This window comes from Pleurodeles waltl, chromosome 12 (assembly GCF_031143425.1).
Source record: "Pleurodeles waltl isolate 20211129_DDA chromosome 12, aPleWal1.hap1.20221129, whole genome shotgun sequence".
Taxonomy (NCBI): domain Eukaryota; kingdom Metazoa; phylum Chordata; class Amphibia; order Caudata; family Salamandridae; genus Pleurodeles; species Pleurodeles waltl.
Genome location: NC_090451.1, coordinates 695,683,485 through 695,698,416, shown reverse-complemented (window position 1 = coordinate 695,698,416; position 14,932 = coordinate 695,683,485). Strand labels below are relative to the sequence as shown.

General features: G+C 46.6%; 1 protein-coding gene and 3 non-coding genes across 4 annotated transcripts; all 4 read right to left on the bottom strand.

Annotated features, from left to right (window-relative positions):
• Positions 1-1,640: 1,640 nt before the first annotated feature.
• Positions 1,641-11,839, bottom strand: EIF4A1 (eukaryotic translation initiation factor 4A1). Its single transcript, XM_069215578.1, has 11 exons — positions 11,728-11,839; positions 9,695-9,755; positions 9,462-9,594; positions 8,730-8,869; positions 8,180-8,348; positions 7,764-7,873; positions 7,119-7,262; positions 3,464-3,601; positions 3,016-3,105; positions 2,553-2,632; positions 1,641-2,313 (listed from the first exon to the last, which is right to left on the bottom strand). The coding sequence occupies exons 1-11, from the start codon at positions 11,748-11,750 to the stop codon at positions 2,169-2,171; spliced, it is 1,233 nt and encodes a 410-aa protein (XP_069071679.1). The 5' UTR covers positions 11,751-11,839; the 3' UTR covers positions 1,641-2,168.
• Positions 3,258-3,395, bottom strand: LOC138268907 (small nucleolar RNA SNORA48). Its single transcript, XR_011200197.1, has one exon. It is a non-coding gene; the product is annotated as a small nucleolar RNA SNORA48 (small nucleolar RNA).
• Positions 7,971-8,108, bottom strand: LOC138268918 (small nucleolar RNA SNORD10). The gene has a single exon (XR_011200205.1). It is a non-coding gene; the product is annotated as a small nucleolar RNA SNORD10 (small nucleolar RNA).
• Positions 8,414-8,550, bottom strand: LOC138268908 (small nucleolar RNA SNORA48). The gene has a single exon (XR_011200198.1). It is a non-coding gene; the product is annotated as a small nucleolar RNA SNORA48 (small nucleolar RNA).
• Positions 11,840-14,932: the final 3,093 nt, after the last annotated feature.

Below are 14,932 nucleotides of genomic sequence, written 5' to 3'. Positions count from 1 at the left end.
AAAGCAAAGACCTACGGTTCTTAAAACGTGGACTGTGGGGATACGCAAAGAACTACTGAGGGGGACGGACTGGTTAGAAAGCTAGCGATATTAAAATACAAGTATTAAAATATTCTATACCTTGTGGGAGCAGTGTAAATGCGTCAGACTAGACGATGGGTGGCATTACTTGCTTTTGGGTTCCAATCGAGAGATATTAGACCAGAAATTGGACAGTCAGAGGGGGGTCCCTGCACTACAACAATGATTGAAGGTGGGGGGCGGGCCACAGGAGTCAAAACGGTAAACAACTAATTCGTCAGACGAGCTCTCAAGTGCAGGACAAAGTGATGGCTATCCTATCCAAAAGACTACAAAACCGCAATATTTCGCAAATGACATTTAGGCATGAGCACACAAATGGGGAGGGGGGCGGGGAACACTGAAGGATAAACTGACAGGTTATATAATGAAAATTAACTGTACAAACTGAAACGACATTGTAAAGGTTACTATAATCCTATGATGCAAAACACGCCAACACGCTGGAGATCGACACATACCGACACTAGTGAGGCCACACAGCGCAAGGGCTCTCCAAGCGTATCACACAAGTATGGTGAGCAAGAACCAAAGCGCACGCTAGAGAGGCAGGTGCCTAGACACCCTTCAGATCGCAACGGTAGGCACTGCGTGGAGCCCCAAGTGAGGGAATACAAACATTTACCTCAAGCTTATAACTGGCGTTCTAACGCCTAATTTGGGATTAATATTCAGTTTACTAAAAGCATACAATGAGTGATGTAGCGAAAATTGCAATCAAGCAGATGACCTACGGGTTAGTCCTGTCTAGCGTTCACACGGAAGACCAGGAGAGCCGCATTGCTACTCCGCCAGGAGCGCGAAACTACCTTTTAACAAGCACAGCAGCCAGTGTCCAGCTGCCAGATACTGCAACTTCTAAGGCGGTTTCTCTTTTGCAAACCTTCCATAACCCATTACGGACAGACTTACCCACTTATCAAGATAAGCGGATATAAAAGCCATCTTACTGAGGCTAATTTGCTCATAACCGAACACATTTCGAACCCATACCCTCGCCCCGAGAAGACGGTGACCACGGACAGACCAGTAGGTCGACCCATCCCAAATTTCTAAAAAGCGTTAAGCAAACTTAGATACTACAGTTCGCGCCTGTCAGCCCTGGTCCAGGAAGCACGACATTTCTGCCAGAGAACGGACATGTTACGCAGACTGAAGCCAACAAACCAAACGTGTGGCAAACATGTACCTGAAATAGAAAATAGCTACAAATCGAAAAACCAGCATGTTTGGCCAGTTCACACTGGACCTCAAGTTAGAGCACTGCTTGGAAGCATGGATACGCAAAATCAGTTAATGTTGGTGTGAAACCGGTTCAACTCTCAACGCCAAGCCTGATGAGTGCAGAGCACAGATTACAAGACGTCTGGAGAAGCCATGAGGGGTTCGCCAAGCGCAAGCATCGAGGTTCGACTTGTGTTGCTCACTCCCTTCTCCGGCACCAAGCCTGGGAATCGGGGTACTCAAACCTCCCCCAATGCATGCACCCGGGTTCGGGGACGAGTACCACCCCACCCCGGAAGGCAAGCTCTAAAAGAAACAAACATTCTTACAAGCGCTAATGTCGCAAAAAACTTTATTCATTTTATCTTCAATAAATACTATACAAAAACAAGTAAAAAGTTCATACAGTTGGCCATGTGGGTTCGTCTTTTAGCGCTCGCTGGAGGTTTAACAGATGTAATCTGTCGGTTCGAGTGGGGACAATTTAGGGGCAGGAGTTTGGTCCACGTTTGGTGGGACTGGAACAGGGAGGGAGCAACCACTACTGTTGAGGTAGTTGAACTCAAGCAGTAATAAGCACCACTTCTGGAGGTACGGCATCTTTGCATCATGTCCCTGACAATTGTTAGCACGATTAGTGTTCAGTCTCTAATTTAACTAGGCGTTAACGAGACGCTCGAGGACAGAAAAATACCAAAGTTCCTGGCGACAGGCTGCCTTCCGAAATATTTATTCAAATCAAAAGAACAAAAATATACTCCAAAGAGCCCCAACATGAACAAGCCATGCTAGAAAGACTTCCGGGTTCTCCTCTCCTTTGCTCGGCGGTCCACCATGCAGCAAGCCCTCCTCGCGGAGGGGGCTTAGATCAGGTCGGCCACGTTCATGGGCATCTCCTCGATGGTGGTGTTGTAGAATGTCTCAATGTCTTTCAGGGTCCGCTTGTCCTCTTCCGTCACCATGTTGATGGCCACACCTTTCCTACCGAAGCGGCCGCCCCGCCCGATTCTGTACAGGTAGAAAGAGCACGTGTCAGGCAGGCATCAGACCAGGAAGGGCCTCGGCTGAAGCCACCAATAAAGTGTCGGCTTCTATATAGTAGTGAGCAGCACGCGGCGCTGTCCACTGTGGAGAGAAGCTCATTTATCTACCAAAGGTCTTCAGTCCGCCGGTGGCACAGGCAGCCAGGCAGAGAGGGATTCATCTTTGGATACCCCGCACCCCCCATCCCCTCGGCAAACACTTACCTGTGGATGTAGTTCTCACGATTCGTTGGCAGGTCGTAGTTTATGACCAAGGAGACCTGCTGCACGTCAATGCCTCTGGCCTGAAGAGACGAAAAGGTGCGCATTAGTAAGAACTGCCATCCCGCTCACAACAACGGGGGCACGCACGGGTACAGGTCACAGTAACATCCAAGGAGCTTTAGAACCGTGGACTGTTGCAATTGGCTCGCACGGAGGGACCAACACACTGCAAACCACTGCCTGGGAGCAATGCTCGAAACAAGCTAAGCCACCCATCAACCCAGCATGGCAAGCCACTGCCCCCTGGATGCACGCCTGAGACCACCTTGCTCCCAGAGGCAGTTAAGTGGTGTCAGTCTGCCCCCAGCTGATTCGAACAGTGCAGAGGCCTGTGACATGTTGCCGCAGCCCGGGGAGGGGGTCGTTCTACCCTGGTTCAGCAGTAAGAGTGGTCATGACTTACCAACAAATCTGTAGTGATGAGCACACGACTGGAGCCAGATCGGAATTCCCGCATAATTACATCTCGCTCTTTTTGGTCCATATCTCCATGCTGCACGGATTTAAAAACCAACATTAAGTTAGGACGCCTCACCGTAACCGAACCAAGCAACGAACAAGAGTGAAACAATGTCTAGTTACAAACATCTGCAGCGCCCCTGCCTCCACCGTACACCCCTCTACACTAAAGCCCACCCCACCGAGGCGTGTGCCCACTGCATGAACCAGCCAGCGATCACGTGCGGAAGGCACTGGGATGAACATGGGCGCATTTCCTCTGCCCCCGTCAGATATAAGAAAGGCGCCACCATTAAGACGCATCCTTGCCCAGTGACGGGGGCACCGCAGAGTGCCAGGGACGGCTAGGGCAGCGCTATCTATCCACAACGTGGATAAAGTAGGAGTCTCACCAGAGCGGAGACCGTGAAGTCACGAGCGTGCATCTTCTCCGTCAGCCAGTCGACCTTCCTTCGCGTGTTGATGAAGATGACAGCTTGGGTGATAGTCAATGTTTCGTAAAGATCGCACAAGGTGTCCAATTTCCACTCCTGAGAATAAATGAATAATAGTCAGGCAATCGGATGTGACCCAGGCCCTTTGGAAACAAACATGTATACAAGATGGGCACTCGTGTTGGCGGATATACAGCTACACCACTCGGACGTGTCTGAAGAGCGCATAACGCGATTATTAGACAGTGATGATCATGACCGTCTCCAACTGAGTGACGTTCACTGCGGCACATGGTAGGGTTGGGCGGGCGTCTGCCGCTTGGGAAGAACCCCATGCCCTACAAAAGGCAGAATACTCTTCTCACCGGCTCCACAGCCCTTTAACACTGGCAGCCAACAGCTGGAGCCGAGCGAACCGCCCACTGAGGCGCAGGGGGCCGCCCCGTACGTACATTTGCCTCACGGGCAAAATCATTTGGTCTGCAATGTTAGGTGGGGACACAATGCTGCCAGCAAGGTGGCGGTAAACTGTTGTAGGGATAAGTAAACGTGTACATCTAGTGGCCGAGAGAGATGTGTGAAACCGAACACATGGATGATGCCAACTTTATTTTATCAAACTGAGATCTTAGTCAACTGTTCGATTTCAACCCCCACCCCCTGCATTTAACGCACGTAAGAGCACCTCGAGATATAAAGTGATCCAGGATATGCGTTGTACAAAGTTTGTGTATGATGCAATAAAATCTGTTTTATAACAGGTGGCAAGGGAGTTGAGCAAAGTGTTTTTAAATTCTCGTTTTGCAAAAACTATTACTTTTCAATACACCTATATCTACTATTGTAGTAAGGTAAAAGTTTACCATATTATTGAACGGAAAATGGTACTTGCCCAGTAAGCACCTGTTTGTGGCATGTAGTGCTGTAGAATCACAAGCATTACATACTTCCATTATCTAGCGTTGGGTCTGTGAAGTTGCAAGTTGTTTTTTTAGTAGGGAAGTCTTTCGTCAAAGTATACACCACTCCTCTTGCTGGCACTGCGCATGGTCCTGGATTCACCTTGCACAGGTTCTCACAGGCCGTTGTGAATGGTGTCGTGCAAAGATGTACAAGAGAAACTAGCCATGCGAGCGAATGTTAATTGAAAAACTGAAACTACAACAGGCGTCAGGAAGGTGGAAGCATGGTAATCAACATCACTACATGCTGTAATCAGGTGCTTACTGTAAAAGTAACATGTGGCAGTAGATAGACTACTCACAAAGGAGTTCTAACCCATGGGGTCTTCATTTTTAGAAATGAAGTAGTGGACAAAGTGTTGCCACTTTCCTGCCCGACATGCTCTTATGGTCTACATACTTCATCAATAGATACATTGAGGTAGATTTGAGTCTCCACACTCTAGTTTTAGTCCTTGGGATTTGGATGCCCGATTTGGCCTCAGATCAGAATTTGTTCTGGGTTTAAGGGAAGCTTTGTGTGGCACAATGGTTGTCTTGCCAATCTGAGAATTATGTCAGCGAGAGAAATAGTTTCTGAATCATACGGAAAAAGTTGAGGTGGAAAACACAGGCAAATATTCCTGATCAATTCACCCATAGACCATTGCCCCGAGGTAGTGGGAACCTAGAGACACAAAGTCTAGACATCTGGCATTTTCCCTTAAAACAAATAGATCTGTCTGGAAATTCCCACTTATGGACGTAGGACAGAGGTGTAGTTCCCACTGGTAGACTTGCCACGTCCTGCTGATGAGATTGGCAAAATGGTTGCAAAAGTGATGCCTGCCCTAACTAGAATGCACTGGCAGATTGATAACCTCCGCTACTGAATGGAGTTTATTTTGGTAAAGCAGGGGGTGATTTATTAATGATCTGCAGCCTTGGAACACCCTGCATTTTGAGCATCACTTTAGCCTGCGATTGTCTTGTATGGGGAATGCCACCCCTGCAGATAACGCCTCCTGCCCGATCTCCTGCTACAGGTGCCACGTAGTCTCTTAAATACTGAAAGTGGTAGGCTCCCGCCTCTGCATCTCGCCAACAAGCTCTTCTGTCATGCAGTTGTTTCTCTGGCCTGAAACGTTTGGCAGGCCTCACAATCCTCCTAGCTACGGCACCAAGCATAGATTACAGACCTGATGTGGGTCAGTCCGAGGGTATTTGGAAAGGCACTCTGGACAGAAACGGAAATGGCCTTAAGTGCCTGGGTTACATTGAAAAGTTCGACTTTTTCCAATCCCAAAAAAGAAAACTGACAGAACTTTTGTAAACAATGCCTGCAGGGTTGGAGAGGGTTTTTTCCCTAACAGAAGACTTATGACCTCGACCTTCGAAGAAACCTGTCTGGCCCAGACAGAAGAAAACAATCTGAAGAGTAAGTCTAGGACCAAGTGCATTGCCAGCAAGAGGAGTCACTATACCTTGTACAAAAACAACTTGCAACCTTCCGGACCAACACTAGATGGCAGTAGACAGAGCAAGTTAGGCCCCGATCTCACCATATTATCCGTGTGGTTAGGGGGTTTAATTTGATTTATTGGCAAATTCTGGATGCCTAGAGATGTGCTAGCAAACCATAACTGTATGCCTTGTGAGTTAACACTCCTCAAAACACCTTTATATATCTTCTTCTTAATTGTGAAGTCCATGAACAAAAATTATAGTAAATGTGATTATATAAGTTTCAGTAAATAGAGTAAAATTTATAAATGTAAGTGTCAGAGGGTTCTAAGTGACCAGCAGTATTGTAAAAAGCATAAATAAGCACAACCCTTTTCCAGATCCCCAGTTCATAATGAATTTATGGTCAAATGTCTAACATGGAGTTCCGCTAATGTAAAGCCTTGTTAGAGGCACCTCACATAGGCTATCGCCTTTCACTGATCGAAATTCAGAAATGTGGAATGCAGCATGATTCTGCAAATATTTTACTTTAGGACTATTAAACGAAAAGCTGAAGCACATTCCAGACGTGATGCTAGAGCAAGGGAGTTCACAAACACAAGATCAAAGTCAAACAAGTACGCTGAAGTATGAGGAAGAAAGTAAATACCACAGGAGATCAAAAGGTAAGAAATGGCATCAAGGCTATGTAACTTAGGGGACACACCTATTCGGTAAGTGATGGCACATGTGAAGGACACATTGTGTTAATGTCCACTTATGACATGTGTTGCGCATGCAAGATGTGACTATTTGAAAATTGATGCACATGATCTTCAGTTTCTTCCATTAAGGATTTTTACCATTTGATCACTAGTGGAATTAGAGTTTTCCATGAGTAATTTGTAGGCTATCAGAAATATGAAAAGAATATTTCCATCTATGGTTGGTAATCTTAACAGTGGTACCAACGGCCTATATTTTATTTTTCCTGGACCATGTTTATGTACAGCTACACACGCCATCTAACATTCACTTTGAATTTTGAAGACTTATTTATATACCCCTGCTGCAAGGTATCTTCAAAAAATGAGGTGATCCTAAAATTAAACCATACAAGATACCCTAATCACGTCCTTCAAGTTTAGGCCTGCAGGTGCAACATGTTACTGCTTAGTACAGTTAACTCTGCCCAGAGCTGTGGTTGATTAAAAAAAGTCACTTACCTCGCGCTCCACATTGACATAAAACTGTCGGATACCCTCCAGGGTCAGCTCCTCTTTTTTGACCAGGATACGGATGGGATCTCGCATGAACTTCTTGGTCACCTCCAAAACGTCGGCTGGCATAGTGGCAGATAAGAGCACTACCTGGGAGTAAAGACCAAGGATAGCTATTGTACAGTGGGTAATTATCTACTACCTCAGCGCAACTATCACATAACGGGGCTAGGTATATACTTGGATATGTGCATGTATGTGAAACTTTAAGCATTTACACAACAGCCCAAAAGAGGACATACGAATGTGCGTTTATTTGAGCTAACCCCGCTCAAGTGCCAAAGCAAAGAAAGCTTTAGTACTCGCTTAGTCGGCCCAGGGGAAGAATGGAAAAAAAGTATGCAGGATAACAGAAAATGAATTCTATTCACGATTTTATTTAGAAATGGTATTAAGGTGACACGGAAATATAAGCCAGGACAGCTCACTAATTGCCCACACTCGAGCCTTAAAAAAAAAAATGTGTAACTCAAGGCACCGAGCAGGTACACATCCTTTATTACTGAGACCACTAAGTGCGTTGCGTAAATTAGATCGATAACCCCTGTATCAAGTTCATGGGAATGCTCAAAGATCTTCCATTAACCTCACCTGCGTGTTGCTGCTCAGCTTCTGAAAGATGTCATAGATCTGGTCTTTAAACCCACGACTCAACATCTCATCTGCTTCATCGAGCACAAACATCTTGATGCATTTGGGGGCTGCAAGACACCACGCCCATTATAACACACTGCACACTACCAGGCACTGCATAAATGAGAACGTTTTACTGAGGCGGAAGGACGCACAACACGAACTGTTTTCAGAATCTAAAGCATGATCATGTTCTCACGCAGCAGCCCTCCCAGGTGACCTTGCCAGCAAGACGCCATCAAGGGCCCGAAGAGATGCAGCTTACGTGAGATCATATGACACGCATGAGTTTCATCATGAAACGTCAACCTCCCAACGGTCCCCAAGCCCCCAGCCCCAAAAGGTGAAGACACCCGGAGGGTCAAGTCGCTTACATAGGTATCGTCGGTTGATCATGTCAAACACACGCCCAGGGGTGCCCACAATTATGTGGGGAGCTTCCGACTGCAGCTTCTGCACTTCAGCCCTCACGTTGGTGCCCCCAATACAGGCGTGGCAGGAGGCCCCCATGTAGTCTCCCAGAGCCATCACCACTTTCTGGATCTGTAAAGGAGACATCCGTGTTAGATAAAGAAAGCAATGCAGAGCATGCCTTACAACTCGACTAAAAGTGTACCCACAGCATGAACCAGCTAGCACCACTTCAGTTTGTGCTGGGATGAATGTGGATCACATTGCTCTACCCCCACCTGATATAAGGACTCACACCACCGAACAGGTGTTTCTTTGCCCAGAGGTGAGGGTGTGGACCAGGATGAAACAGCCTGGCTTTATTTCATTCAAAATCTACAGCTAACTTGTTCCACAGAACTGTATGCCGCCCAGAGCGGCACAAAACATGTTAAGCCCGACAGCTAACGACAACGGTACACAAAGCACATGCAAATTAGCATTTACAAAAAAACAAGTGGACACCTGACTAACCTGTTGGGCCAACTCTCGGGTAGGTGCCAGGACCAAGGCTTGGGTAGCCTTCAGATCCAGCTCAACCTGCTGAAGAATAGAGATGGCAAATGTGGCAGTCTTCCCAGTACCAGACTGGGCCTGTGCAATGACATCATACCCTGGGGGAGAAAGCAGACAAGTTAAGTGGCACACCGCGGACAGAAGTGCAAGGGCATCAACACTGGGATTGTGTGGAGTGGAAATGGTACAGGATGGACAATGTGCTCCGATTGTGAGTGAGTACCTAAACTACCGGTAAAGGAGGTCTGTAATATCTGCCACCGCAGTTCAGTGCTTCATTTCCCCTACAAAAAGGGTTCACAGGTGTCATCAGTGGCGATGCAGTACACTAACAAGACTCATTGCGGCGACCTCTATTTTGAACTTTGCTCACTGGTTTACAATAATTGCATCTGACGTACACTTTGGGCTCCGCATTGTCTGATGTCTAGATTATTGAAAACCTGTGGAGGAGCTTTCAAAATCGAGGTTATTGCTCCCTTCATTCTTTTGTAGTATGAGGGTAGCACACCAATCATTCGGAACCACATGTGAGCTTAGTGACATGAATATGGACTTGGGTTCTCAGCACAGGCAGGTAATACACGGTACTGTATCTCAGGAAACACGTAGCACGGTGAAGGGAGGCCAAAGTACAACTACATGAAGTGACCCGGTGACAACACAAGGCTCAACCAAATGGGAACTTACCCTTGATACAAGGAAGAATGGCCCGCTGTTGGATGGCGGAAGGTTTCTCAAAACCATAGGCATAGATTCCTCGGAGAAGAGACTCCGATAAACTCATATCATCGAAACTGTCGACAATTTCATTCCAGTTACTCTGTTGAGCAAAAAAAAAAAAAAAAAAACACGATTAAGTTAACTAGTCGTACACACTTCATATGAAAAAACTGCAGTAGCAGAGGAAGGAATGGACTCACCTCGATGATACCGTCCGGCTCCATACCTTCGGGGCCACTTTCTCGGCCATTGTCTCTAGTGCTGAGAAACAAAAAATAAGGACATTAACAGAACGTGTTAAAGAAAGTGGCAAACGAAGCGTCATTCTAGCCTGCGTACGAGTGGAGCCCATGAACCCAAGGCAAAGAATCACAACGACTACTTAACCTAGACTAAAAGGAAGTAGTGTGTTGGTGTAATACCGCCCTCCTAGCACCTCCAATCCCACCCACTTCCTGAAAGCCAGGGGAGGGGACCCGATTTCTTACTAAACCTGACTCACGGGGCGGGCCCGTGCTGACTTCAGACATTACACAATCTGCCGAGCAAGCTTGAGGTTTCTAGGCCATGGGGCAAGGAGAGCAGTCACCATGGTTGCACGGGGCGAGCTTCTCCCGTGGCTTACATGTGGGAGAGCCCTTTCAGTTCTTCCGAAGAGGTTATAGGTTCATTGTCAGCTCGAGTCATTAAAACGGCTTTGATGTGCAAGTTGTGTGGGGCCTCGCAGATGGGTGAATAAAGTTTAGAAAAGTGATTCCCAACCTTGTGACATCTGTGGACCTTCAAGTTTAAGGAATTCAGGGATGCTCAATGAATCAACATCGGAATCCAAGAACAAACCCCCCCCCCCCCCCCCCCCCCCCCACCTTCGTTACTTTAAGCCGGGGCCTAAACAGTGTCGAGGATTTTAACCACAAAATACAGAAACAAGTTACATATTTTATTCAATTTATAGGCAAAAATACACATTCTGTTTGATTTGTGGGAGCAGTGCCGTTGCATCAATCTGAGGATGCTCATTTAGATTGTAGCCTCAATTTTTAGATTACTTGACGTTTACAGCAGGTTTTTAACCTTTTAATTGCACATTTAGCCACTATTAATCCGTGATTGTAGGTAGTCACGGACCCCCCAGTGATCCCTGGAGTGGTGTCACAGGCACTTGGGTTGCCTGTACCCTTCACCCCCTGTATGCCTCACTGGCAGACTTCGGGAAAGAATCTAGACATGGCTTTTCGACCGAGCCCAGCGCCTCGATAACCAACATTGTTAGTATGAGGGTTGCAGGAAATAATTCATTTAATGGTAGGGAAGATACGCTCAGCCCCCACTTTCCTTTTGGAAGGTGGGTGACACCAATAACCCCTATAAGGTTAAAAAAAACATAATTGCAGTTAACAGGACGAGGTCTGAGACGCAGTGCTGCGCAGGAGAGACTCTATAACGTGGGATAAATGCAAGCTTATTAGCACAGTGAGCTTGTCATCAAATAATCACGATTGACGATGAAGAACCATAGACTGATAGCAGGCGCATCCCTCGCCCTGCGAAAGGTACGATTCCTTCCCTCCCACCCCGCCGCCCTAGAGAGCCACTTCAGGCACCGAGCGGAGCCCGGGCCTACCCCCGGGGCTCCCCGGCGACAGAAGATGGCCGAGGGGGCTCAGGCGGCGGGAAGATGGCGCCCGCCCGCTCGAGGAAAAGGGGGCGCAGGCCCCTGTCACGCGCAGGAAGTGACGTCGCCGCCCAGCTGAGAAAGACGGGCGGCGGCCGCCATCTTAGCACGCGCGCCGCGGAGGAGCCGGCAGGAGGGAGGGGCGAAAGGGGGCCACGGGGCGCAACCTGCCCTTACCGACCCAACACCCCAATCCATCCCGGCGATGCTGCTGCCTCGGTGTCGCCGTGACCACTCGTAGAGCTCGACTCAAAATCCGGCGGTGTATTAAAGCCACACGGGAGACGAGCGAGCGCAACTGGAAGGGGCGCGGAAGGTTACATGTTTAGAAGCCAGAAATAACCCAGCTCGGCCTCCCCAAACCCTCTAGCTACCGATTCTTTTTTAAACCGTCTCACGACGCCATTCTTCCTCCGTAGACGGCCCCCACCTCCCCCCAGGTAGAGACCTCCGCCCAAACATTACATGCGACGTCCAGTACTCGTCTTTACGACAGACGAGTATCGCCATTTCAGCGGCACCGCGAGCAAGCAGCCGTCAGCCACGTTTCTCACTCACCGGTTTTCGTAGCTCGCAGACATTCTTCAGAACGGACGAGCCAAGCCGGCTCCTAATGTCTTATACTGCCTGTGCGATCCGCCCACTCATCCCAGCCATTGGTCCCGTCGACTGCGCGTCAGCAGGAAGGAGTCGGTGATTAGTCCATCTTTCCCCGAGGACATCCCCTTTACTCGTTCCATTGGCGTTCGGTCCTGTCGTTCAGGTCACGCTTCCAGCCTGTCGGAATGTAACTGTAACAGGGGCTGCGATTGGCTGAAGGTGGGCAGCGTACGAGTAGCTCCTGCAATTACATCCCGACCTCCGCCTCTGCGAGAGTGGCGCCAAGCTGCTGACACTTGGTTGGACCGTGACACCGACAATCAAGTTACCGTAGCCAATGGTCTCTCTCGGACTTGTGGCTAGGTGTGTGCTACTGCTCCTTGGGAGCATGTTGGGCTTTCTATGCCATGTTGATTCTAGGACGAGCGTCACTTCCGATTCTCTATGAGAACATTTTGTCTCGAAGAGAACATCGAGCAATTTTTTTTTTCCGAGTACGATGCTGGTACAATAATGGCGACCAAAGCAGCGAGCCCAGAAAAACACTCAAGAGTAAAAAAAGTGATATTTCTCACCTAGTTTATCCACGTTGGGTTTGCTACCAAATGGTCCCTGTTAAAGTAAAAAACAATCCTGCTTCGTTTAAATCCATACATGTGAGCTAATACAATTTAAAACAATGTGCGAAAAATAGAGGGATAAAAAGAAGCATCTACTGCCTCTCTCACTCCAATGAATCTATAAAGAATGTATTTTGGGCTGTCTCTACTGATTCTGTTTAAGTAAACAGTTAAACGTTTTTGAGGAGGTAGATATACTACTACCAGACCACTGGGAAATAAGTAAAAGTCGATATTACCTTTCTCCTTTAGGTATTCAATTGTAACAAGGAGAAAACAAGTTCAAATGCATTTTAAAACAATTCCTACCGTGCTATTTGGACAAACTATTCAAGTTGCTGGGCCCATTGTGAATTCTGTGTCAGGGAGGGAAGCGAGGATTATGCTTTCTTTGGTTGTGTTTAGTCAAATAGAATTCATAATGAGAAACACCCAGTCTGTGTACTCAATATGGGTACACTGCACTTACAGGGTCTAAACATGTTCTGGCTAGGTAGGGCTATATTGGTTATGCAGCTAGGCCCTCACCTGTGGTGTAGTGCACCCTACCTTAGGGCTGTAAGGCCTGCTACCAGGGTGGCTTACCTATGCCACAGGCAGTATGTTATAGGCATAGCCCCCAGAGAGGGATGCCATGTCAACTTTACCTTTTTCTCACCACCTACACACAGAATCGGCAGTGGGCATGTGTTTGGTGATGAGTCCCTTAGGGATGCATAACCGTAGTAGTGGTGCAAATGTAAATGAACTTGTCCTCCAAGCGCCGGTTACTGAAAATGAGGTTTATTTCTTATTTTTAAGTAGAGCAAAACAACAAAAGCCACGGCTACCGTAGTGACCTGATGAGAGGTTCAGATTAACTGCCTCTCACCAGGAAAACAAAGGCAAACATTCCAACAGAATTGGAACAGGACTGCATCAGGAAGAAAGAACTCCCTCATGCAATCACAATCCATACTACATTAAAGACATACACTACATCATCTCCCTTTCTTTAACAAAATTAACTAAGGTCATAGTCTAACAATTGTACAGGCAGTTTGGAGACCCTTTTTGTAGCAACAGAACCCTGTGAAAATTGACAAGAGGAGTTGTCAACATTTACAACATTATTATTAGAACTGTTCCTCATTACTACAGATGATCCAGGACCCGGTACATCAGGAAACTTATTTGACATGGGAACTGTACACTGTTCAATACTCCCTTGCTTCTCTGTTTTGAAAATTATAGAATCATCCTTAGGTTATTGTAGATCTCCTTCTGTGCTTCGGAAATGTGTACCAACCTACTCTTATTCCACCAACCCTTACCTGTCAGCAGAACTGCACTATTGGAGACCCGCTCAATCCTAAAAGGAGAGGAAAACTGACACATCCCTTTGCTAACCTTGTAAGTATTTTTGATGAGTACCCACTGCCCTACAACAAAACATTTCTCATGTACATGTTTATGGGAATCAAAATATTGTTTCTGTTGAGCCTGTTTTAGCCGCACCCTTTCCTGAACAGGCGGTTGAAGAGGTTCAGGACATCTATGAGCACGCTCTAACCAAGTGGGAAAAACCCTTGACACACACTTCCTTCCCCTCAATAACTCAAAAGGAGACACACCCGTAGTAGAATGAGGAGTACAGTGATAGGCATGAACTTTGTTTCTCAAAAAACTCAACACATCTGTGCCAGAAGAAAAAGCAGATTGAATGCCCTCTTTGAGAAAGCGGTTTACTCTTTCAACTAAACCATTCGCTTAAGGACTGTACAAGGCTACTTGCAGATGTCTTAATATCATGTTTAGTGAGAAAAGATCTAATTTCACTGGAAACAAAGTGAGTACCATTATCTGTAACTATTTCTTTAGGGAACCCTTCAAAAGAAAAAAACATTTTCAAGAAATTGAATAACGGACTTAATATTTGGTGACTCTTCGAAAGAATAGTAAATCCATTTTGAAAAGTAGTCAACAAGAACAATTAAAAACTTATTATTAGAAGCGAGTAGGCTGAATGGACCCATGAAGTCCAGAGCCACTTTCTTCCTCGGTTGATCAGGGAATGGTACAGGAAAAGGGGCCTCCCAGCTGTTTTCTAGTGTTTATCAGAAACAATGCACTGTGGGCTCAAATTAATGAAAGAGGAAACTTGGCTGTTAAAGCCAGGCCACTAATAGTGTTCTCTGATTTTCCTGCACATAGCAGTAATCCCTAAGTGGCCCTCATGTGCCAAAGCAATCAATTTGTTTCTCAAACCAGTAGGTGGAATAAAACATCCCCCACTAATGCAGATGCCATTTTCACACAAAAACTCTGCTGAAATCTGGATAAAAGGTTTCAAAACAGCTTTAACACTACGAATAGGTGGCCAACCTTTCTGCGTGAACGCCATAACTTTCAATAACACGTCATCATGAGATGTGGCTTCTAGCCATTCTTTTTCAGAAATAGCACCATGGAGCTGTGACACTGTATCAATGGTTGCAACCACACAATCATTATCTTCATCAATATCAGTAACATCTGGTAGTGATAACAGTGAAAGGCAATCT

Coding starts and splice junctions, on each gene's coding strand:
- EIF4A1 (XM_069215578.1), bottom strand. CDS start 11,750: ATGTCTGCGAGCTACGAAAACCG. Junction 3,602..7,118: donor ATGTCAATGTGGAGCGCGAG/GTAAGTGACTTT, acceptor ATTTATTCTCAG/GAGTGGAAATTGGACACCTT. Junction 2,633..3,015: donor TCATCACTACAGATTTGTTG/GTAAGTCATGAC, acceptor TCGTCTCTTCAG/GCCAGAGGCATTGACGTGCA.